The sequence below is a fragment of the Epinephelus lanceolatus genome, chromosome 16, assembly GCF_041903045.1.
Source record: "Epinephelus lanceolatus isolate andai-2023 chromosome 16, ASM4190304v1, whole genome shotgun sequence".
NCBI classification, from domain to species: Eukaryota; Metazoa; Chordata; class Actinopteri; order Perciformes; family Serranidae; genus Epinephelus; species Epinephelus lanceolatus.
The window spans coordinates 35,621,483-35,648,119 of NC_135749.1; the positions used below are offsets into that span (position 1 = coordinate 35,621,483).

The 26,637-nt window shown below is 39.7% G+C and overlaps 1 protein-coding gene across 3 annotated transcripts in view; it reads left to right on the top strand.

Moving 5' to 3' along the window:
• The window catches only part of tnxbb (tenascin XBb), a 109,235-nt gene that overhangs the window by 21,926 nt on the left and 60,672 nt on the right, over positions 1 to 26,637 (top strand). For all 3 annotated transcript variants that reach the window (XM_078176031.1, XM_033637131.2, XM_078176032.1), the window contains exons 5-6: positions 1,251 to 2,711; positions 12,665 to 12,780. In XM_078176031.1, coding sequence (XP_078032157.1) covers positions 1,251 to 2,711; positions 12,665 to 12,780 — 1,577 coding nt within the window. The remainder of the gene's footprint in view (positions 1 to 1,250; positions 2,712 to 12,664; positions 12,781 to 26,637) is intronic.

Consider the following 26,637-nt stretch of genomic DNA (forward strand, 5'->3'; position numbering starts at 1 on the left):
AACATTTTGGAAAATTTAAAAAGATCAACATTTCAGAATCAACTTACACACTGAGAAATATGTGTACACATCGGCATCTGTAAGCAGTTCTAACTGATGTGGAAGCAATTTTCAGTTAGTTAGTAGTTAGTAACAGAGGAAACCATAGACAGTCCAAAAAAAAAAGCCACAAGTGCGGCATTTTGACCGTTGCCATCTTGGATATTTGGAGTCAGAAGTGACCATATTTTGACGAGAGGGTGGAGCTAACCCTAATGCTAGCTGCTAGCTTTGTTAGCATGGTGCATTTACAGCTATGTTTAACTGTGATAATGCTGATGCTTATTTTTGGCTAGCGAAAAAGATGCTTAAAATCATTATAACATTTTTTTACTGGAAATACAGAACATCTAACTCCTTAGAGGGTCAACCAAACAAGACTTTTTTTTAGATGACCATAACATAACAGTTAACTTTCATGAACTGATAACGTGTGTTTTCATGTGTGTTTTTTCTCCCCGTGTCAGCGTAGGTTTTCTCCGGTTTTCTCCCACAGTCCAAAGACATGCAGGCTAGGTTCACTGGTGACTTAAAATTGTCCGTAGGTGTGAATGTGAGAGCAAATGGTTGTCTGTCTCTATGTGTCAGCCCTGTGATAGTCTGGCAACCTTTCCAGGGTGTACCTCACCTCTAACCCAATGTCAGCTTGGATAGGCTCCAGCCCCCCCACAACCCCTAGCAGAACAGGCGGTTACAGAAAATGAATGAATAAAATAAATAAAATAAAATAAAACAACAAAAGCATGGACACTGATGAAATGTAAAAGTCTCAAAAAGCCAAATGATGCATAAGAAGACTTTAGCAGTTATAACAAGGGCATAAAAATGTAGATGTCTCCAGCAGTTTGGATCATAAATACCTCACAAAACACAAATTTAAATTTTTGGCTTTTTTCGATGTACCTTAAAATGACTCAAAGTCCACTTGGTTTCACACGGTTCCAAATCTTGGTGTCCCGGGAGAAAGTCCTATGTTTTGTGAAACAACCACCACCCCAACCTTCCTCCTTACATGGATGACATCCTTTTTTACCCCTGTCAGCACTTGGGTAATGCTATCACAGCCTTCCCAAAATATGTGGGTTATACATAAATTACTGGCTCATGATAATCTAGGATATCTAGGACAAATTTTGGTGCATCACTTTTTGTAGGGAAACGTACTTGCACTTACTATGAACTGTCTAACCTGTCTGTCCTCCTCTCTTCAGGTGCAGGTTGCTCCATCAAACCAGGTTTGGACGGGTGTCCCAACGAGTGCAGCGATCAGGGTCGTTGCGTCGACGGAAAGTGTGTCTGCTTCACTGGTTTTAGTGGACCGGACTGCAGCATGTCCAACTGTCCTGGAAACTGCAACGACAATGGACGGTGTGTGAATGGACAGTGTGTGTGTGACCCTGGTTTCACCGGTCCAGACTGCTCACAGAGAGGCTGCCCCAACAACTGCAACAACCATGGCAGGTGTGTGAATGGAGAGTGTGTGTGCAATCCTGGGTTCACCGGTCCTGACTGCTCGCAAAGAGGCTGCCCTGACAACTGCAACAACCGCGGCAGGTGTGTGAATGGCAGGTGTGTGTGTGACACAGGCTACGCTGGTCCCAGCTGCTCAGACCAGTCCTGTCCTGGGAACTGCAACAACAGGGGGCGCTGCGTAAATGGACAATGTGTGTGCAATCCTGGGTTCACCGGCCCCGACTGCTCGAAGAAGGCATGTCCAAACAACTGCAGTGACCGTGGACGCTGTATGAACGGTAAATGTGTGTGTGACAGCGGGTTCACTGGTGCTGACTGCTCTGCAGATTCGTGCCCAGGAAACTGCAACAAAAGGGGGCGCTGCATCAACGGACAGTGTGTGTGTAATCCTGGATTCACCGGACCTGACTGCTCAAAGAGGGCATGTCCTGATGACTGCAATGACCGTGGCAGGTGTGTGAACGGTAAATGTGTGTGTGACAGCGGCTTCACCGGTGCTGACTGCTCTGAGACCACCTGTCCTGGAAACTGCAACAACAGGGGGCGCTGCATAAACGGAGAGTGCGTTTGTGATGATGAATTCAGTGGACCCAACTGCTCTGAAAGAACATGCCCTAATGACTGCAGCAACCAAGGCAGATGTGTGAACGGTAAATGTGTGTGTGACAGCGGCTTCACTGGTGCAGACTGCTCTGAGACCACCTGTCCTGGAAACTGCAACAACAGGGGGCGCTGCATAAACGGAGAGTGCGTTTGTGATGATGAATTCAGTGGACCCGACTGCTCTGAAAGAACATGCCCTAATGACTGCAGCGACCAAGGCAGGTGTGTGAACGGTAAATGTGTGTGTGACAGCGGCTTCACCGGTGATGATTGCTCTGAGAAATCCTGCCCGGGAAACTGCAACAACAGGGGGCGCTGCGTTAATGGACAGTGTGTTTGCAAGGATGGATTCACCGGAGCAGACTGCTCTGGAAAAGCTTGTCCCAACAACTGCAGTAACCGTGGGAGATGTGTGAATGGGAAGTGTGTTTGTGATGTGGGCTTTGCTGGGCCGGACTGTGCCGCCAAAGGTTGCCCCAACAACTGCAACAACAAAGGGAGGTGTGTCAAAGGAAGATGTGTCTGCCGGCGAGGGTTCACTGGACCGGACTGCAGCCAGTGTGAGAGCGGCATGACTGGACCAAACTGTGACACCGGTGAGTCAAACCCAACACATTACAGAATCCTAAAACAAGATTGGTCTTCAAAGGAGACCTATGACTGTATCAGTAGTATTGTATACACAGCAGTATTGAAACTTTCAAGGGGTAAGCATTAGAATGTTTGTCGTGGTAAGACAATCTGGCCATACACCCATGTTTGGACGTGTGTATCCCATTGGCTAGCCATTGCTGCTGCTTTTCACTGCGCTAATATGGTGGTGGTTACAGCTGATACCGATCGGCATCACCACAGAAGTGTAGGGCCTGGGTGCCGTTAAACAATAATGGTGACCACACGCTTGTCATGCCAACGTGAAAAGACAGCTTTTTTCGTGAGTGTCACTTGGGTCTAACTGCCCAAGTGTTGATATTCGACGACTTTAGAGTTGGCAGCATGGTCAGTTTTAGAATAATGTATATTATATTAATTGATGCATTAATGTGTTTATCACTTTTTCCACTTTGCAGCTGGAAAAGTTGGAGCTCATTTAAATTACTTTATAAACTGCTGGGTAGCTTGTGAACTTACTCCTGGAGGTCAATAAAGTTCTGTTTTAACCAATAATAATACATCATAATTTATTTGTTGAATATACACTGCTCAAAAAAATAAAGGGAACACTTAAACAATACAATGTAACTCCAAGTCAATCACACTTCTGTGAAATCAAACTGTCCACTTAAGAAGCAACACTGATTGACAATCAGTTTCACATGCTGTTGTGCAAATGGAATAGACAACAGGTGGAAATTACAGGCAATTAGCAAGACACCCCCAATAAAGGCGTGGTGTTGCAGGTGGTGACCACAGACCACTTCTCAGTTCCTATGCTTTCTGGCTGATGTTTTGGTCACTTTTGAATGCTGGCGGTGCTTTCACTCTAGTGGTAGCATGAGACGGAGTCTACAACCCACACAAGTGGCTCAGGTAGTGCAGCTCATCCAGGATGGCACATCAATGCGAGCTGTGGCAAGAAGGTTTGCTGTGTCTGTCAGCGTAGTGTCCAGAGCATGGAGGCGCTACCAGGAGACAGGCCAGTACATCAGGAGACGTGGAGGAGGCCGTAGGAGGGCAACAACCCAGCAGCAGGACCGCTACCTCTGCCTTTGTGCAAGGAGGAACAGGAGGAGCACTGCCAGAGCCCTGCAAAATGACCTCCAGCAGGCCACAAATGTGCATGTGTCTGCTCAAACGGTCAGAAACAGACTCCATGAGGGTGGTATGAGGGCCCGACGTCCACAGGTGGGGGTTGTGCTTACAGCCCAACACCGTGCAGGACATTTGGCATTTGCCAGAGAACACCAAGATTGGCAAATTCGCCACTGGTGCCCTGTGCTCTTCACAGAGTCTGGAGACGCCGCGGAGAACGTTCTGCTGCCTGCAACATCCTCCAGCATGACCGGTTTGGCAGTGGGTCAGTAATGGTGTGGGGTGGCATTTCTTTGGGGGGCCGCACAGCCCTCCATGTGCTCCCCAGAGGTAGCCTGACTGCCATTAGGTACCGAGATGAGATCCTCAGACCCATTGTGAGACCATATGCTGCGGTTGGCCCTGGGTTCCTCCTAATGCAAGACAGTGCTAGACCTCCTGTGGCTGGAGTGTGTCAGCAGTTCCTGCAAGACGAAGGCATTGATGCTATGGACTGGCCCGCCCGTTCCCCAGACCTGAATCCAATTGAGCACATCTGGAACATCATGTCTCGCTCCATCCACCAACGCCACGTTGTACCACAGACTGTCCAGGAGTTGGCGGATGCTTTAGTCCAGGTCTGGGAGGAGATCCCTCAGGAGACCATCCGCCACCTCATCAGGAGCATGCCCAGGCATTGTAGGGAGGTCATACAGGCACGTGGAGGCCACACACACTACTGAGCCTCATTTTGACTTGTTTTAAGGACATTACATCAAAGTTGGATCAGCCTGTAGTGTGTTTTTCCACTTTAATTTTGAGTGTGACTCCAAATCCAGACCTCCATGGGTTAATAAATTTGATTTCCATTGATAATTTTTGTGTGATTTTGTTGTCAGCACATTCAACTATGTAAAGAACAAAGTATTTAATAAGAATTTTTCATTCATTCAGATCTGGGATGTGTTATTTTAGTGTTCCCTTTATTTTTTTGAGCAGTGTATTTTGTATTATTATTTTGAATATGCAAAGTAACTATTAACATAAGTTATCAAATAATTGTTAAATGTACAGATTTTCCCTCTGGTATGTTGTAGAAATACCTCAGTATAGTATAAATACCTCAAAACTACACCTACAGTAAGTATAGTACTTGAGTAAATGCACTTCCCTCTACTGGGGGTTAAAGTGATTTGAACTGTGGTAAAAATGTTGGCATTGTGCATTTCTGAAAACCATGGAAATGTTACATTATGTTATTGTGCATACATTGAAACTTTACGTTTCAACAGGGTTGTGAAACACTGGGGTTTCTCATTGGAGCGCAGGAATGTGGTTAGGTTTAGGCACAAAAACCACTTGGTTATGGTGAGGAAAAGATTATGTTTAGTTCCAAAATTCTTAATTCTTTTTTCTGGAACAATCCCCGCTGAAAAAGCAGCGATTCCCTGTAAAAAATTAAAATTAAATTTGTTTTTGTTGTTTGTTGGTCTCAAACAGTTGTCTGCATCTTGGCAGGCATCTCGCCTAGCTGTCACACCATCCACCATCCCCTCCACCTCCAGATAACAAGTCAGTTTATATACTACGTCACTTTAGAAACGTTGATACGATGCGTACAAATGTAATGAATCTGTGGTTGAGAAACCTACAATGCCAAAATTTTCTTCTGGCAAATGTTTGCCATGATTCATTCAACAACTTCATCACCATCAATGATGTCATTGTTTCTCCAAATTTTGTTCAAAGCAAAGTTTTTATTTTCAATATTGAGGAAGTTTCCATTCAATCTGCTGCATCTTTGAGTGTGAGAGAGTTGTGTTGCTGTTTTGTTGTTGTTAGATGTCATCGTCCCTGTTGTTGCCGAGGCTACGTTAGCACATTAGCTTGTGTGTTGGGAGGGTGTTCCAGCTGCAGTGATTCCAGTGACGGAACTGTTTCATTAACAGAGCAGCAGGATCCAGATCTGCTGGCCATAAAACTCCCTCAGACTGCTGTGTAATGGCTTCCTGTGCCGAGGCTGACACAGGACACATGTGAGAGTGCTGAATGTTTTCCCAAATGTAACGGAATTCTGATTGGAGCGCAGGAAGGGGAGTCCCCACAATCTGAGGCCCCAGGGTGGAGGGAGATAAGTGAACAGCAGCAGTGCTTTCCATCCACCTGCTTTTATGCACATTTTAAATTTGTGCCAAAATACCTGAATTCAAACAAGCTGTGCAAATACTTTTTATTCCTGACAGAGGTGAAAAAGTCGGCATAAAAATCAGTGGTGCAATGTAGTACATTTACTTAAGTACTGTAATTAAGAACAAATTCTAGGTACTTAGACTGTACTTGAGTATTTTCATTTCATGCAGCTTTATACTTCTACTCCACCACATCTCAAAATTAAATGTTGTACTTTTTATTGCACTACATTAATCTGACAGCGTTAAATACTTTTCTCTTATACCTCTTAGGCTCTCAAATCAATTGGAAGATGCATTATCACAAAGTTGAAGACAGGGCTGTTTTTCTAGTCATACACTGTGTTTCATAGGGTTGAGCAGAATACTTGGATTAAACAAGTATCCGGTACAGATAATTTACTTCTTACAAATACGAGCACTTAACAAGTAAAATGTATCAATATCTGTGCTCGTGATGAAGGGCAATCCTCATGGGTGGGCTTAAACTCCACCCAGGTCTAACCCAAACACTGTACATTCCAAGTACAGATTCAGATACAGATAATGGTCAAAAATTCCTTTCAAAATACCCAACACGTTCTCATCCCAAGTCATCACATTTCATCGCTTTGTCTGTGGCCTTTCACGTCCACATATTAGACACTACGTACCCTTCTGCATCTGCTGTTGACATTCTGGTACGCTGCCACCAACACTGGGACGTCAACGAAAGCACACGGTTTAGAAAAAAACATAATGGTTTAGGTCTACGTTTATATAGGAAGCGAACACTGGACTCCCAGGTGAAACTCCTGGGTTTGTTGGACCCATTAACCACCCCTCTCGCCCACCCTATACAGACTCTCCAGCTCCTTATGTGACATGTTACTGGCAGCGTTTCAACTTGACACCCTGCTGTGACAGGTGGCTTTTGGGGTCAAGCGCCTGACACCAAAATCCCTGTATTCGACGATGTCGTATGAGAACAGGCTGTAATATCACATTAAGACACCAAGACCTTGAGGAACACCAAATAAAAATCCATGCCGTGGTTTGGTTAAAAAAAAACTTGTCGAGATTTCTGTAGGAATTGAATTTTCAGTTATTTGACAGGTCATTTTATACAGTGAGGTCACATTTCAAAAAAATGGTTCAGATATCTTGAGGTGAGAGTTCAAGGGACCCAGTTATTCCCTCATCAAAATGTAGCCAGAACAGCCAGTATGACTAAGGTCTTTTACTTCCATATGACATCAGTATCTTAAATCCAGCCCTAAAAGCCTGCTACAGCCTCTAAAAAGGTGGTAATGTCGGCCGGGAATGCCACATCCCCGTGGAGAGGAAGAGGTTAAGCACATTTTGCTGATCGTACTTACATACTTTTAATTAAGTAAGGTTTTGAATGCAGGACTTTGACTTGTAGTGGAGTATTTTCAATGTGTGGTATTAGTACCTTTACTTGAGTAAAGGATCTAAATACTTCCTCCAACACTGGTCACAGGCCTCCAGTCGCGTCTATAGCCAAAGTTTTAGAAACTGGAACATCATAAGTCCATGGGTCCCTCAAAGCACCTCACTCCTCCTCAGAAAATTCTTCTCACAGAGCCGTTCCCATAACTGCAGACTCTGTTTTAACTGCGGAGCATCAACAGGTTGATAAAACTCAGAGGATATGACCTCAGAGACTAAAACTAAATAGAAGTCATAGAAATAATATTTCAGGTGGCATGCAGGAATGAAATGTCTTGAGAAAAGGTCCTGCTGCTGCTGAAAATTTATTTTTCTTGCACCATCTTGAGAATCTTCCTATAAAACCAGTTGATGGAAAAAACGTCATTTTCGTGCACATTTTATAGACTTTGCATAAAACTTCTGCAGCAGTTTTTGAATGCATGAGTGATCAGTTTGGTAGTCGGCCATCCGCCTCAGTGCGTGTGTGAAGCGCATGTTTTATTTTGGTAATTGGTAACGGGAAACATGACGTCAGGCTCTCAGTGACCCACTAAGCAGTGAATTTTTCAGCATTAATTTTATGAGAAACTCGTGCAGTAAAGCGAACCTGTGAATTATTATCGAGGACGCCTTCGCTGTGTGCAGTCATACATCAGCCATGTGGCTGTGCCAGGCTGAGAGCTGCATGTTGGCAGCTTCACACACAGCCACATGTTTCACTCTGTGGTTTCAACAACTGCACTTTATACCAGACAGTGATGTATATGATTGTAGATGCAACATGACAGAAAGTAAAATGATCCGCATAGTCATAAAGAAGTTTTTAAACTGTGTGATTAACTGTTTCTGAATAGAATAGAATAGAATAGAATGGAATGAAGAATTGGAATGGAATGGAATGGGAACTGAATAGATTGGAATAGGAAAAGGAATAGAATGGAATAGGAATAGAATCGAATAGTAACAGGAATAGGAATGGAATGGAGTTGAATATGAATAAGAATCGAATAGAATATGGATAGAATGGAATAGGAATAGAGTGGCATAGAATAGAATAGAGTAAGGAAATAGAATTAAATAGAATAGAACAGAATAAAACAGCAACAGAATAGATTAGAATAGAATAAGAATTAAATACAATACAATAAGAATGGAATACAAATAGAGTAAGAATAGAATAGAATAAGAATGGAATAGAATAGAATAAGATTTGGAATTGAATAGGATTTGGAATGGAATGGGATATATATTGGAATGGAATGGAATGGAATGGGAATTGTAATAGATTGGAATAGGAATAAGAATATGAATAGAAAGGATAGAAACCGGAATAGGAATAGAATAGAATGGAATAGAAATGGGAATAGAATGGACTGGAATAGGAATAAGAATGGAAATGAATAGAATATGAATAGAATGGAATGGAAAAGGAATAGAATGTAATGGAGTAGGAATGAAATAGAATTAAATAGAAAAGAAAAGAATAGTTTAGAAAAAGAATAAAAATTTAATAGAATAAGAATAAAATAAGAACAGAATAGATTAGAATATGAATTAAATACAATAAGAATGGAAAAAAATAGAATAAGAATGGAATAGAATAGAATAAGATTGGAATGAAATAGGATTTGGAATGGAATGGGATAGGAATTGGAATGGAATGAAATTGGAATAGAAACAGGAATAGGAATACAATGGAATGGAATATGAATTGGAATAGGAATAAGAATGAAATGGAATAGAATATGAATAGAATGGAATAGGGTGTTAATGTTATTGGGACGAATTTTAACTACCATACTTTATATATGTTACTAGTTTATTGTTTTAACCCTTAACATTAAATCATTTTAAAAAATGTATTATGTGATTTTTATGTGAAATTTTAATCTGAAATGTGACTAAAATGACAGGTACATGTAGTGCAGTAAAAACTGCAGTATGTACTTCTGAAATGTAGTAGGACTAGCAGTGATGGGGAGCAAAAAGGAGAACAGAAGTGTTAAACAGTTGTGACCTGGAACAGGGAAAAAATATCCAAGGAAACACAAAGGCAACCAGATGATGTACAGAACTCAACATGATACATGCATATTAATATAAAACATAACAAACAGTGGAAAACTGAATGAAAAGGTAGTCATAGTAATGTGTGTGTGTGTGTGTATGTGTGTGTGTGTGTGTGTGAGATTGTCAGATTGTGTGGAAAAACAAACAGCTGGGTGATAAAAATAGTGAAAGCAATCAATAGTCTAAATGAATTTAAACAGGAATGTATGTGATGTATGTGCAATAAAAGTATATGCATGAGAAATTTCAGCCCAGTTGCTAGAGTCAATGTTGGCATTGCATGTTTCTGTAAACAGCTGATGCGTTACATCTGTATGCTTCATTCATGGCATATTCAATGTTTCTACAGTGACAAAGTTTGTGAGCTGACGCTCTTATTAAAAGGAGGAGGGGATGGTGTGATGTCGAGGCGAGACAGCTGCCAAACAGCTGACGGCAGCAGACCAACAATTTTTTTTTTTCTTGTTTGTTTGTTTGTTTTTTTATGAGATTTTGGGACATTTCCAGCTGTGATTTTAGAGAGACCAAATCAGGTACTTTAAACCAAAACATAATGTTTTCCTAACCATAACCAAGTGTTTTTGGTGCTTAAACATAACCACACCTTCACCGCACAGCAACCTTCAACATATCCGCTACATATGAAGCATATCTGTGGTTTGCAGAAGTGGACAATACCAACATTTATATATATATACATCAGGCAAATTAAGTCGTACAGAAGGTAAATAGAATTTTAAAAACAACAATCAATATAAATACTCATGGTAAAACAGACAATGTTGGCAACTGCCCTAAGGCCCGCACTGAGGTAAATAGAATCAAACAATTGAAATTAAAAAAAAAAAAAAAATGAATAAAGACATTTACACTGATCATCATCTTCCTCTCACTGATCTGAACCGAGGCCCCTGCAGCTCTGAAATCCTGAGCCTAATGACAAAACCATCCTCACAGTCTGAACAGTTTCACTTTCAAGCAGCAGATCAGATCGAGCAGTTGGTTTTATTGTGGCAGTGCCAGTTAGCAGACAGCTGATGATCTGATACCAAGCATTCAGGCATACATCTAAAGGTGGATGTCTCAATTTCAGCAGACATTCAGTACAAGTGGAGGCCTGCTGGTTCATTTGTTCCACTGCATCAATCACATGAAGACGAAAAAGAGACACGAGGGAGGAAAATGTATTTTTCATGAAACATTCAGGAGTAGGAAAAGATTTCTCTGCCTCGTTCTGGAGCAGTGATGCATATCTGTGTATCTAATTAAATTTTGTTTTATTTTGGGTAAAATTATTTGCTTTTTGAGCAGCCAATTAGGAAGCTAAAATGCTGCAACCAATGACAAAGTTCTTTTAACAAGCTTGACAGGGTTGCATTAAAATGGAGTCATGTATTTAATCACATTTTGGTGGAACTAGTCAGCATTTGGACCAAACTGATGAACACAGACAGGAAGTGGAAATTGTTGCAGGAGTGATTTAATAAAAACTAGGTAAAGTTTAATAATCTACAAATTTATTACAGTCAAGTTTTCAAGTTTGCAGCGTTTATTAGCTAAAAGACAAATAATCAGAGTTGGGTATAATGTGTTATAAAGTAACGCGTTAGAGTACTTTGATTACTTTTTGCAGTAACGAGTAACCTAACGCGTTAGTTTGCTGTTTGAGTAATCAGATACTTCAGTACATTTTCAAACAAGACATCAGTTACTTCCGTTACTTTTAGAACGCTGGTCCTTCAGCTCCGAAACAGCAACGGCTGTCGTTTGGTTCTAATAACGGAGATAACGTTAAACCTATCAGTCTGAAAGAAGCCACGGAGCTTGTGGCTCGCTACGTGGTCGGAGAAATGCTGCCGTTGTCTACGGTGGAGTCTAAATAGGTGGAGTAGGACTCGCTGACAGACATATTTCAGACTCAGGACTTGCATTATGCCTGGTACACACTACACGCTGGTACTCACCGGTCGTCTTTCACGGCGTGTGTGATGTCATCGGGTTATTCTTGTCCTATTTTTATTACTTTCACTATTATTTGAGTCAGAACTGTGTCTGTTCATGTGCCAGCTGACATGTTGTTGTAGTCACCTAAAAGCGTCAGCAGATGGCAGGAGCTACATTTGAAGCGCCACATGTAAACTATCAAGCTGCTGTATCTTCCACAGGAAGTTCTGACAAATATTTCAGAATAAAAGCCTATTTAGAAAATGGAGGGATTCTCTAGCCGAGGTTATAAGGGGCTTTTAATTTGAAACAAGTGTTGAGTTTGAAATGACGGTGCGATATGTTAACTTTATAAAGACAACGGAGCGGATAAAAAGTAAGAATATAAAAACACAGAGGGATTAATAAATAACGGACCGTCTATAATGTAGTCTGTTTCAAATGAAGCTGGGAGCCTCTGCAGTCGTGGTGAGTAAAAGCACCGCCACAATTTGTTAATGTTATTACTTTCTGTCCGACCGTGAGGACGTAACATTGTTTGCTAGCTTGATGCTAATGACAGTAACATTAACTCAGCAGGTTGACAAAGTGCCTCTGCTGTTTCACACCATCATTTCCCCCTTTTACTCTGTGTGGTAACATCCCTAGAGGAAATATTAAAAATGCTGGGGTGTTGTTGTCATAGCTACAGTTGTCTATGGCAGCAGGTTGTTCTGTGTTTCTACTGGTCAAAGTGACGGCTGTGATGGGAGAATTGGATCTCAGTGAAGGGCAAGTGGTCCATAACTTTAATTTTGGAGACAAAAAATGTAGGCTTAGCGCCCTGTGGTCCATTGCCCAATAGGAAATGTAGAATACTCAAAAGTACTTTAAAAGTGCTTGAGTTACTTTTCTCAGGGAGTAACGTTGGAACTACTTTTAAAGTAATTGAGTTACTTTACTCAGGGAGTAACGCAGTAAAGTAACTGGTTACTTTTTTAAAAAGTAACGCAGTAACGTACTTTGATTACTTTTAAAGTAACCCTTACCCAACACTGCAAATAATATGTGGAGTATCACTTTAACGGAAACAAGAATATTGAAATGTTCCTTTAGTCAAAAAATTGCCTTACTCTGATTTTGTGAACATAAATATGAACGATCATAACATCTCTTTCTTTTTCTTTTGTCCGTTTCTGCAGTCATGTCTGGGGTTTCTCAACTGAGCACCAGAGACATCACAGAGACGTCCGTCACTCTGTTCTGGACTGCACCTCGTGTCCAGTATGACACCTACTACATCACTTTCAGCAGCCAGGTACAAATATATTCATTCTGATGTTCGCAGTTTGATACTAGATGAAGTCTTTTTCCTGAGTGGTCATACAGCCTCAAGATAACTCAAAGTCCGTTGCTCAAGTTGAATCATTTTTAATTTGAGTTTATGTGTCATTGTGTGACATATCCATTTGGATCTGAAATGACTTTGCTTGCATCCACATTATTTAGAATTTTAGCTGCATGTTCAATTTGAAGATGAGAAAAAATCTACCTGGGGATTTAGTTTTGGTTTAAGGGGGCATTTTTATGCCTGTTATTAGACAGACACTTAAGGGATGATTTATGGGGAATAACATCCGACAAAGGACCAGGAACCTCTATGGTTAATTAGCAGCCCTTTAACCCCTATATCACCAGGGTGCCATAGATTTAGTTTTTGATCAAGCTGCAACCTCTGGCATTGAAGGCCACTTGAGGCTGGCTCCAGAAGAGAGACCCCCCTGTTAAAAAGTCCAGCTTTACAGCAGAAATGAACATGTTTACAGCCTGGTACAAAAAACATTTTCTAAAACTTAGTTCTGTTTCCTCTGTCAAGTTTATAACTATAGTTTTTGTCCCACGATATTTCCTACAATGACATTCTCAGCAGGAAACCACCCACTGCTCCAATTTGCCAAATTCGCCATGTAAATGCAGTGTGTCAGGTGCAGACACACCTAGCCTTTAAAGGGAATGTGAGATGACGCTCTGATTGGTTGAATTCATGTTTTACATAAAACACAGCTATGGTTAATCGAAAGTCCCCCAGTTGGGGGACTTTGAGAGCGACTTTGCAAGCACAGTGTGAAACAATACACTGATCACGAAGAATATAGTGATGTTGCACATCAAATTAAACAGCAGAACCTGGGCTACAAGGCTGTAAAAAAACCTTTTTACATGCCCCAAACAACAACAAATCCAACTCCATACAGCACCGATATCCCGACCCACGCGGTTTATTTCGGGCTCTAATTCGACCACACGTTATGCAAAACACACGCTGTTCATCTCAAATGAAAGCTGAGACTCCGCAGTTTCCACACATATGTATGCGCCAAAGCACTCTTCACCAAAGCTTCAGAGAGACAGAGGCCAAAGAACAGAAATCTTTTCGCCAAAATATATTTGTAATATCTCTCTTCATTGTTGTTTTTCCCGTGAAAAAAATGAAATGAAAGATATAGGATTGTACATGACAAAAATCACATGCAAACATGGTGCATATTTTGGAGAGCTCGTCTGAATTTCCTGTACTAAAACCTCTCTAATATTGTTCTGCTTCACTTTATCAGAATCAACCTTTGCAGAGTTAATGTTCACATATTGTGCTATGATTTGATAGAGGTTTAGAGCTGCTGCTGCTGCTGCTGCTGCATCATTCCAAAGGGATACTCATCCTGAAAATGCTTTTTTTTAGTGTGCCATCTTCATTTACTCTTCACATATGACACATATAATGATATTTACACATCTTAACAAATCTCACAAGTGTTCCCTTTACCATGACATCAGACGTATTCAAATAGACCTTGTGGTTGCAGAGATATATTCATTTCATTATGGGTATGCAATTTTCAAGCAGAGACCTATAAAATAGGCTTAGCTTTGAAAAGGTTAAGGGAATAAATACAACACCTTTGCCTCTTGCGCCTTATTTTGTGCCCAGATTATGTGCCATTTAACTGACATGCCCTAAATGCACTTACGTCATGCACTTTAGGGCATGCGCCATTGATTGCTTAAAAAGGACCCAATAAGTCAGATCCACTCTTCCCTCCTCCACAACTCCACCATCTTGTCAAATTAAGGTCACTTCCTGCTCCAAAAAAATCAAAGATGGTGACGGCCAATGTGCCAAACTCGAGGCCTCAAAACAGATGTTTACAAACCAATGGGTGATGTTCATTATTTTATCATGGATGTAGCTGCCATAAGGGTGGCTAATGATTTTTAATACTTTTTCATGTAGATTTCACTTTGTCTGATTGTAATGTAAGAGTTGTTTGAAATGTTTTTAAGGTTTTTCACCTCAGCACTTGTGCACTGACACTATTATACTGCACAGTATAGATACACAACACTGTAATTATAGGGGTCAGATCAGTCTCATAATGAATGAACTCACACAGGGTTTCTTACGAATACACATGCTCTGGTTCGCAGTTATATTTCGGACTCACTAATGCACACAATCTGTTTCGCAAATGCACACACTCTGGTTCACAAATATAATGTTTATGCAAACTTGTAATATAAATTCGGAAATGCACACAATCTGCTTTGTAAATGCACACGCTCTGGTTCACAAATAAAAAATTTCATGCAAACTTGTAATATAAATTCAGAAATGCACACGCTCTGCTTCACAAATATTATTTTGAGGCACACTTGAAATATAAATTCACAGATCATGCGAATCGCTGAATGTGCATTTACAAACTGCTTCTCATTTGTGAACCTCTCTACATTTGTGAGAGAAATCTGTTGGGTGAATTCTTAGACTCCCCTGACGTCGCAGGTCAACGAACGTCACCATTGGCTGATAAATCTGTCAATCAAATTTATGATTCTGATTGACAGATTCGTCAGTTAATCAGGTGTTCGCTTTGAGCCAATCGTATGGCTCCTTACATAGGGTGTATTCATAATTTATGTTCATTCAAACATGTTACTTGGCTAAGCAGAACGCTTCAACTCATTATAATTCAATAACATTGCATGATTTACAACGAGAGGATAATAAGATAAATGTGTTGGTTGAGATTGATCCATGTCTCTTCCACCGTTTCAGTCTAGCGCGTCTTGCAAACAGTAGCTCAGTAGCTCTGCGATTGGTTTAAAAGTGTGGAGAAAATGTAAGGAGCCATTGGATTGACAGATTTATCAGCCAATGGTGACGTTCGTTGACCTGCGACGTCAGGGGAGTCTCAAAATTCACCACACAGATTTCTCTCACAAATATAGAGAGGTTCACAAATGAGAAGCAGTTTGTAAATGCACATTCAGCGATTCGCATGATCTGTGAATTTATATTCCAAGTGTGCCTCAAAATAATATTTGTGAAGCAAAGCATGTGCATTTCCGAATTTATATTACAGGTTTGCATAGAAATTATATTGTGAACCAGAGCGTGTGCATTTGCGAAACAGATTGTGTGCATTTCCGAATTTATATTACAAGTTTGCATAAAAATTATATTTGTGAACCAGAGTGTGTGCATTTGTGAAACAGATCGTGTGCATTAGTGAGTCCAAAATACAACTGTGAACCAGAGCATGTGCATTCATGAGAAACCCTGCGTGAATTCATTCATTATGAGACTGATCTGACCCCATATGTAGTTGTCATGATTTCATTAATGGCACACTTTTCAAAAGTCAATTGAAAAAAGCAACAAATGTAAATAAACCAAAATGGGAAACTGTAGATATAAGGAAACTATGGAAGCGTATTGCCGATGAAACTGGAAAAACTGATCAGTATCAAATAATAAAGTGAAAATATCTTGTAACATGAAAACATCTTGTAAAAAAAATGTGAAAAACATTTTTTTTAGAACAAGAGACATTTTTGACATTATTACCTTTTTTTCTGGCACGGCAGCAAACACCTCCATAACAAACATAAAAAATGACAAAGTTATTGTATTGTATTATAAAAGGTGGAGAATTAATGTGGAAAAGATATGACTGCACATTCACACACGGACCAGGATTCTGTTCACAACCTGCAGAACAACAGAGAAATAGATAAACACACACATATTTCTAGAAATAATTCATACAGCAGATGTATTTGTCGGTAGATGTGGCTCACCACCAAAACGAGCAGGAGTTTGCTCTCTCAGAGTCGAGGATGTCCCAGCTTTCAGAGCTGCTCAGGGGGTCGAAATCTTTATACATTCGGTTGTGTTAAGGGGAAATACTGCAGCCAAAGTTTGCGCAAGATCCTCAGGGAGCTTTAAAACACGATGACAAACAGACAGTAAACGTAAAACTGCTGTGCATCACCTTAAACAACCTCTACTGTCAGTGTGACCTTTGACCTGCAGACAATCAGACCAGAGCTCTTTCTCTTTTGTTTTCAAATTAAAGTTATGTACAAGAAAAGGACAAACTGTAGGTAAACAGGGCCTGAGGATTTGCACAGATGGAGGAAGTCTCCAGGAGGAATTATTCAATGAACGCCAGGTTAAATGTAATAAATTCTGGGAGTTTGGATAAGGATTGTGTTTAATGTGGCAGCTCTCTGTGCAGATCATGTATCTTTTCCATGACAACCAGGATAACAATGTTCACGATAGTCCCACAAAACCCACAAAAAGACTACAAACAATAAATTTAACAAGGATTGAGAGACTTCAGCAGCTCTGCGATTCATTGATACTGATACATCTGTACACTTGATGTTGATACAGGAGCAAATTGAAGATTATTGTCTCCTATATGTTTAAAAAAAATACTGAATTTAGAATATAAAAGGGAAAGCAAACACAGATGAAAGTGTGAATTTGTGCTTTTGAGGATCATTTACAGTAACTTTATCTGTGATAAATCAAAATTTGAGTGTTGAGTGTTGTTGTTGAGTGTTGTGCTGTTGTTTTAAACCATGGAAAACTTTAAAAATTCACAAGAATCATCCATATGTTTGGAGAAGCTTTTGAACACTATCACAAAATTGGCATTATCATATCTTCAGTTCAACCCACGGCTGCTGCACCAAGGACTGAGCCTTTGTGCATGGGGCGCCTGCTCTAACCACTAAGCCACCGACGTCCCATCTTGATGCAGCTCTGACACAAAGTCACACTCTGAGGAAGATTTCTACATCAAAGTTCTTTACTTAGAGTCTTTTGAGTAAAAGTTTAGTTTATTTGTATTACATTCAGCCTCCTATAAACATGTTTCTGTCTTTTTATAATTTCTTTCATTGTTACGTTCCCATCAGATCCCTTTAGTTTAAACTGTGAAAAAAATGCACTATTTTCTTCTTTTCTAAATTCACTACCAGTATTTTTAACGAATCTCAGAGAACAGACGTGTAAGTGACTGCAGCTCTGTGCTCATCCTCCTGCACTCTTTTGCACTCAGAATGTTCCCGCTGCACCAAAGCACATGTCAGATTTGTTTAAATAAATGATCAGAGTTGTGCTGTAGGAGACACAAACATTATTCAAAATTCAGTTCTGGTTTGTAAAGACACATAGAGGTGGAATAGCAATTCAGTGTCTGTCTCTGCTTGCACCGGACAGTTCAAGAACTCAAATCTGCCAGAGAGATGAGGGGAGACGGTGTGATTATACACCAGACTAGCTTACTTGTTAAGCGTCTAAGTTAGACTGGTGGTACTGAGGTGTTTTTATAGTTGTTTAATTTCACAACAGTGACAGTCAATGCTTAAATTTGGGGCAAAGGCTGTTGTTACCTAGATGTTTATGAAGGCAGATCAGGGAGACATGATGCTGCTCTGCAGGGTGCTCGATTTGACTGTGGTGGCTGTGACAATAAGGGAATCCTAAAGAGGGAGGGGCAGGAGGTCATGCAGACTCACAGAATTAAGACTCAAAGTCAATACACTTTTAATTGAGAACTGATGTCACTGACCAAACTTAAAAACTACAATGTAGAGAGTCCTCACATCCCTTGCGGAGATCCCAGGGGAGAGGGGCTAGCAACACAACTCCACCTAATGGAGGCTGGGCGCCCCAGATTCAAACGTCCAAAAAACACATAATTGAAACCACAGAATATCTCCATACTGCTCATCCGTAGTGATCCAAGTGTCCTGAAGCCCCGACATAAAAAGTTGTTGGGAAAAACGTCATTTGAACTCTGTTTTTAGCCTCATTGTAGCCTGTAGCTCTAACCGCCTCTCTGTAGACGACACTCACAATAAATTATTCAGGGACTGAGTCATTTCTGTGTTGCAAATCCAATCAGAAAGGTCAAAATGTTGCACATAGCATCTAATAAATCAAACCAGGATCCTGATCCGTGTCAGGAGAACAGAGATTCTCACCTTGACGAACACGTAGGAAAATCTGTCATTAAATTCACAGGACAGCAATGAAGCATCAAGTGCAGTGTTGTATGTAGCGTTACAGTAACGTAACTACTTTTATTGGGTAAAAAGTAGTGTAACGCGTTACTACTGAAAATATGGTAAAGGAACGTAGTTACTTTGTCAGTTGGGCACAACATTACTTTTCCCGGGGACAGATTTGACGGTGACACTGCCTGTCTGCCTCAGCTGCGCACTAGGCAGGAACTGTGACAGTTGCCATGTCAACACTACAGACAGGAGCGCCAAAATCAAGAATCGTATGAGGAATATGGAAGATACACACGCCTCCTCAGATTATTTTAACGGTTTGTCAACCGAAGACAGGTTAGCTTATTGTAATAAGCTAACAATTAGCAACGGAGTGAGGTTTCCAACCCAACGAAATGGCCTAAGCTACAGTGGCCGGACATTTTTTTTATATCTTGTGGAGAAACTCGGCGTTTATACGCATGAAAAACTCAGTGCATATAAATCCCTTGATGTGTATAATTTTGTACTTTGCGGTCATGTCCAAGATATTGAATACCGGGATTTATCTGATGGTTTTTGTGCTCTACGGACCGAAGTACTGCCGAGCCAGCAACAAGGACACAAAACAGTAACGTTAACTAATGTAAAAGACCTGGGCGATTCTGAACAAGTCGACCAACTATATACTGACAGCGAACTGCACCTGTATGGCTGGGTAAGTGTTGTTTAATGTAACGTTAACCTCGCTAGTCAGACCTCAGACATGGGCAACATACGACCCCGGAACCTCAAAGGAAATCAAAACGACCCCCAAAACATCAATAAAATGCAGCATTGTGTTAACAGAAAACAGAACAATCATAACCTGCCTACCTTCCTGGCGCTGTGTGAACGGCAGCCTGTTGCAGCAGCTCCTATTTTGTGTATTTTAAATTGCTGCTGTGACATTGAAATTTCCCCCCGAGGGGTTAATAAAGTACCTACCAGAAGAGAAAATGAATTAATTTATTCGTGCAGGTCTGTAGCTTACTGCAATGTATGAGTCTGTTACACAAACACAGTCTCACAGTTACACGCGTAATAACAGAGCAGAAAATGATTTATTCATGAATATGACACTATTTGTTCAAAGATAGTGTCTGTGAATATTAATATTTTCCTCATTCAGTGATGCAGCAGGTCTGGCAAATAGGCTATTAGTAGTAGTAATCTGTCATGTAACAAATTCATGTAGCCTAGTTAACACAAATTAACTCTCACTCTTTAATCTTTATTTTATCACCAAAGTGGTAAATACCAGTGGGAAACTCAGATTTTTTCACATTTAGGAAATGAGATGGGGTTCTACCCAAAGTCAAGCACCATAAAAGTAACGTAAAAGTAACGAGTAACGTAAAAAGTTACTTTTCACAGAGGGTAACTAAGTAAAGTAAGGGATTACTTTTTTAAGAAGTAACGAGTAACAAGCAAACACTACTTTTTAAAAGTAACTTCCCCAACGCTGATCAAGTGTAATATATTCTGACTAACTGTTCTGGCGTTATCTAAACCTTCACTGCTCAGGAGCTCCAGAAACATGTTTCCGAGAAACACTTGAGATTTTATCCTAAATATTAGGCTACACACATGTTCCACTTAGGAACATCAAAAACATTCATGGACACAAACTTAATTCAACTCCCTTTAACTTTATTTCCTTTATAACATACAATGTTCATGTTATTCCAAGATGGAAAAAAAACACCAAAAACATAATGATTAAGAAAATCAGTAAAGGAGTGTCGGTAGCGTAGTGGATAGTGCTGGCGCCCCATGTACAGAGGCGATGCCTCCCTGCAGCGGTCGCAGGTTTCGACTCCGGCTTGCAACCCTTTGCTGCATGTAAACCCCCACTCTCTCTCTCACCCTATTTCAATCTGTCCTGTCCATTAAAGGCAAAAAAAAAAAATCTAAAAAAGAAAATCAGTAAATACCTTAATCCATTTAAAAGGCAAAATAATAATAAAAGGGTATACTGTTGGCATTGTGTGTTTCTGCAACACATTCTCACTCCGACCTCGTCAACGTTTGGTCATGGACTTTCCATGTCTACATACGACTTGCAAGGTACCCTCGGTGCACGTTCTGGGATGCTGTGTGAACTTCAGCCTGTCACATGGATTGCGTTAAAGTACACTTCCGGAAATGTACAGTTTGCATACTGTCTCTTTCGAAATAAACACACTTCGTCAATACAACACTGTGAAGTGACAACAACTAACAACTAACGCTTGTGGTTGCATTTCCACCTGACACTGCCAGGTGCCATTAAACAATAATGGCGACCAGCCGCATATCATGGTGACATGAAAGGGCAGTTTCTTTGATCTGTAAGTCACTGACCAAGCTGACCAGATTTCGCCGACTTCAGAAATGTTACATTTGTACATAATTATCTAGGAGATACATTGAAACTTCAGGCTTCAACAACTTGTGGTTCATTTTAGGCACAAAAACACCTTGTTATGCTTAGCAAAAGATCAGGTTTTGGCTTAAAATACCCTGTTTTGGTGGCATAATCCTGACAATCACAGGTTGCAGAAAAAAAAAAACGTTTGGTGGCTAAAAAGCTCCTGGAAACACAGCGATGAATGGGTAAATCACAACCAGTTTTGTTGTTTGTTGGTTAAACAAACCACCATCCCCTCCACATCCCAATGACAAAGTCAGCTCATATACTACGTCACTTTAGAATTGTTGATGTGATACGAATGAAACATACATGTAACGCATCAGTTGTGTTTACTCTGTACACAGTGTTCAACAAATGAAAACTTAGTCAGAATCCAGTTTATTGCTAGGTAGGTTTACACATACAAGGCATTTAAAAAATACATAAAATATAAATATAAAAATACATATTGATACTATAAAATATATATTAATACTATAAAATAAATACACTTTATCTGAATTAAAATGGATGAGCAGTGCAGTTTGTGGAAGTGTTGTGAAGAAATGTTCAAAATATATATGAGCTTCTTTTGTCTGCAGCTGCTTCTTCAGTTCAGTAAAACCCTGCAGACAGAAGGCAGCAACACATAAGTTGGTATATCTGCATTATGTCTACTGGGTTTACAATGATTAAATCACATGCACACAACAGCAGGCTGCTACAGAATAACCTTAAAATAATGAACTTAGTTCTACCTGTTTATGTTGCCTCCTTTCTGTTTGTTTTATTCTTTAGATATATTATGGAGCAATTATTGCTACTTCACATTAATAAAAATAGGATTTGACCATACAAGATGAAATACAACAGAGTTATAACTGAATAGTGTCTGTTTAAAGTGAACAAACCATTATTGTTTCAAATAATTATTTCTATCCTCATTATTGAAAGTTAAAAGTCATCCACCTTTGGCTGCAGGTTTGTGTTCACATCGTTCCGCTCTGCCACATCCAGACATGTCCTGGAAAAGTCCATTTGTTGAGTTATTCATTATTCTACTGAGTATTTATTAATCGCTGCACCCTCTGATTGAAATTCCTCCTCACCCAGCCCATCCGCTCTTTGCGCTGCTGCACCTACATGAACCGAAACAGAGTCAGTGCACCAGAGACCTTTCACTTTTTCCACTTTGATTCCTCACGCTTGTGTCATCAAAATAAGGTCCTCAAAGTCACATTCTGCACATAACAAGGAGATAAAGTGAGGTTTATGCAATGTAGGGAAAAAAATGATGAAATTGGATACATAAAGGATGACAACACAACATAAATATAAGTTCAGGTTCAAAGTGACGACACAAAAGCAAACTTGTAAGAAATATAGTTTTAAGAATTGTAAAAGATTAAGTCTGTTTCTTCAGTAAACACAAACACAAGAGTCACTATCCAGCTGATTTAGAGTCGGACCAATGAATAATCTGAGTTTCAAAGAACCCACAACATTAATGTGTATCCTGCTCCTGATGTTGATCATTTTTCATGTTGGTTTATCCAAACATTAAAGTGTTTGTGTTCACAGATCAACAGACACGATTACAAACAACTTAGCGTCAACTGGATCAACAAAGTTTATATAAGACACATTTAGTAGGAAGAAGAGCTGCAGTCAGAAACATATTCTGATGCAGGTAGATTCACTTTCTCTTAAAGGTCCGGTGTGTAGGATTTAGGGGGATGAATTGGCAGAAATGGAACAGAATATATAATAAGTATGTTTTCTTTGGTGTATAATCACCTGAAAACAAGAATCATTGTGTTTTCGCAACCTGAGAATGAGCTCATCTACAAAGATCACCACCATGTTTCTACAGTAGCACAGAATGGACAAACCGAACACTGGCTCTATATAGGGCCACTCAGACTTTCAAACGTTTTCGAGTCAGCCACTGCAGTTTGCAGCCACTCTGCAACAAGATTGTCTGAAAAAAAAAAAAAAAAATTATAAACATACTTTATTAGCATTTTACAGTCCCTCCAGGATCTCGTGGCAAAAAACCATTGAATTTGCGGCCAGTTTTGTCAAAAATTGCGATAAAAATTGTGGCATTTTTATGTGTTTTTTTTTTTTTTTTGCGAGAAATTGAAGCAAATGACAAAAATTGCAGCTAATGACAAAAGGAGAAAAAAAAAATGTTTGTTTTTTTTCTAAATTACTACCTCCAAAAAAATAAGTCATGTAATCACTTGCCATAATAATCATACTGAATATTACAAAAATAGCTGCAAATGTTTTTTTTTATAGTTCTCTAGTTTTATTTAATTTGTTTCAAAACATGGACTCCAATAATGTTGCAAAAAATCCTGAGTGAATATTGTAGCTCTCAAACCACACAATGTGACTGTAAAACAACATGTAAGATACATCTTCTGTAAACATAACATTTTAATACATTCAACACATATTGTATGCATTTAAACAGTGCAAATTCTTATGTCAATACAGAGCATTTCTCCATACTGTAGTGCCATTAGCGCATTTGATGACGCATTTGATGACGCATCTGATGACGTTTCAAATGATGTCGCATGCGAGACAACTTCCGGTCAGCCGTAAAATGCCGAAAACCGCAGAAAAATCGGGAACTGCCCATTGGTCCGACAGCCCATTGTTCTGACCATATTAAACTCATTGTTCTGAAGTCCGTTCCGAAATCATTATAATGCCCTGTGGTTAAGGTCTGGTTAGGTTTAGGCACAAAAACCACTTGGTTAGGGTCAGGAAAAGATCATGGTGTGGGTTAAAATGAAAAAGAAAGTGACAAACACATAAGCTGTGAGCCTGCTTCGCCTCAAGCCTTTCCCAGCTGACCGGTCGTGGCGCACCATCACGGCAGAAATACGCCCACCAGGAGCCGTTCAGCACCGAGGACCGTCGGACTAATGGGATGTCGGACCAATGGGCTGTCGGACCAATGACATGGACCCGAAAAATCGCGGGACTTTTGAAAAAATTGCAAGCACCCACAAATATTGCAGACTTTCGTTGAATTTGCATTAATTATTGTAATCGCAAGATCGCGATTTTCTGGAGGGATTGATTTTAGGAACAGTCACAAAACCATTTAGTGACATGAGTTTTTCCAACAATGAACTCACACACACACGCCTTATATGAGGTTGAGGAACAATTTTTTTCCATATGGATTACTGTAAATTTATTATGTTGATTTTTTCTATACACGGCGTCTATTGCACATCTGTCCATCCTGGATGGTCATTCTGGGGAAACGAGGTCAAGCTCTTTACATAATTCATCAGGGGCTGCCAGTTGCAATAAAATGTATCTGTCAGGCCCCTTATGGAGAATTTGATCTTTTCCAACCCCAAGAAAGACATGGTAAAAAAATAATATTTTTTTTAGTGAAACAGCTTATTCAGTGCCTTTACCGGTTTAAATCAACTAGTTAGTTTGTTTTTGAGAGGAAAAAACCACTTTGGATTATTTGCCTCACAGTAAAAACCTCATGTACAATAAACACTGAAGGAATTCTAACCAGGCGGAGTTTCTGCTGGATGCAGTCTGCAGTCTTCACTGCTAGACGCCTCTGAATCCCTCAAAATCTTACACAATGGACCTTTAAAGCACCAATCCTATAAAAACACCTAAAAACTTAAAAAACAGATATTTGTCTGGTGTCTCTGAATGCTCTTTTTAAAGGACTAAAGTCAACTTCTGACTGAAAGTAACTTTTAGTGACTAAAAGTAAAAAATTGGATAAAAAAAAAGCTGTAGCTTTAATTGTAACCAGATTTTCATATTTTCGTTAAGACTGAAATTGTGTTTTCTAAGATTTAGAAACTGTCTCGTCTCAGTTGGATGAACTCAGAACAGAAACACCTTGTCTTCTTTCTCTCATTTCCTCTTGAACTAGTTTTAACTTTTATTTCCGTCCCTCCTTAAGGAAACTCAAAAGATCACTGAACAGGCAGAGAGGGTGTGTCGTTAGTGACAGCGTTAGCAACACAAACAGCATCAAATCATCCGTCTCACTGGTTCTGTTGGACAAACATAAACTGCAACATAGCAACAAAGTCTCTTCAGGAGGAATCAGATCACTCAGGTGGCAGATTAACAACTTTAACAGATTCTGTGACTAACAGGGGCAGAGGAGGAGGAAGTATTCAGATCTTTCTAAAAAAATATGAACACCACTCTGTATATTAAAAAAAAGTTGTTTAAATTGATTTTGTTACTTTAACATGTATTAATACTTTTACCTTCTATTTGGTGGATAATCATGCCCAATGTTGTGGATCTACAGTTCCCATGATGCTGGGGGGTAGACAGGAAATATAATGTTGTTATTTGGTGAGTTGCTCTGCAGTAACTCACTGCAACTGTGTTTTTTTGTTTGTTTTTTTGTTTTTTTTGCCTGTATTTGTTTACATTGTTTACACATTGATTCCATTACAAGTATGCCAAATTAGCTATTAGCTTTACCTGTTAGCAGTGTGCACATGACTGTACTTTTATACTGAAGAAAAATTAACTAGAAGTCATCATTTCATTAATTCTTCAAATCACCATGGAGTCCAATTGAATGTTTGTGCCAAATTTGAAGAAATTCTCCCTGGGTGTTCTGGAGATATTGTGTTTACAAAAATGACAAGATCACAGAACACATTGACCTTGACCTTTGACCTAAGACTACCAAAACACATCAGTTCATCATAGAGTTCAAGTAGACATTAGTGCCAAATTTGAAGAATTTCCTTCAAGCTGCTCTTAAAATATTACGTTCACAAGAATGTGATGTATCCAAGGTAATGGCAACGTTGACCTTTGACCACCAAAAACTAATTAGTTTGTTGTTGAGCTCAAGTGAATGTTTCTGCAAAATTTGAAAAATTCCCTCAAGAATGGGATGGGACGGACAGACAACCTGAAAACATAATGCCTCCAGCCACAGCTGTTGCTGGCAAGAAGGCATAAAAAGGCAAACATTCTCAGACAACTTCTGCAGTTATAAGGAGCATTTTTTTCTGTGATTTCTGTTTATTTATGATGGACATTAGAGATAATGATATTCCCAGAAAGTATAACACATATTTAATCTTAAAATATGGTCTTCATGTCTGTTTATTCAGATTTATCTCAGTTATGACTGAGAGGTGTTCTAAAGTACTCACCTCCATGAGCTAACTTCTGTTGTTGTCTGCATGCACCGGCCCCTGTGACCTCACACTCGTGTCTTTTTCTCTGGTTTAGACAAAAATAATGTGTGTGTTGGTGGAAATAGTCATTTGTGGGGTGTCAAGTTGTTTGTAGATTTCAATTATGTTTATATTTATTACCAGTTTAATAAGGCAATATTGAATTAATCGT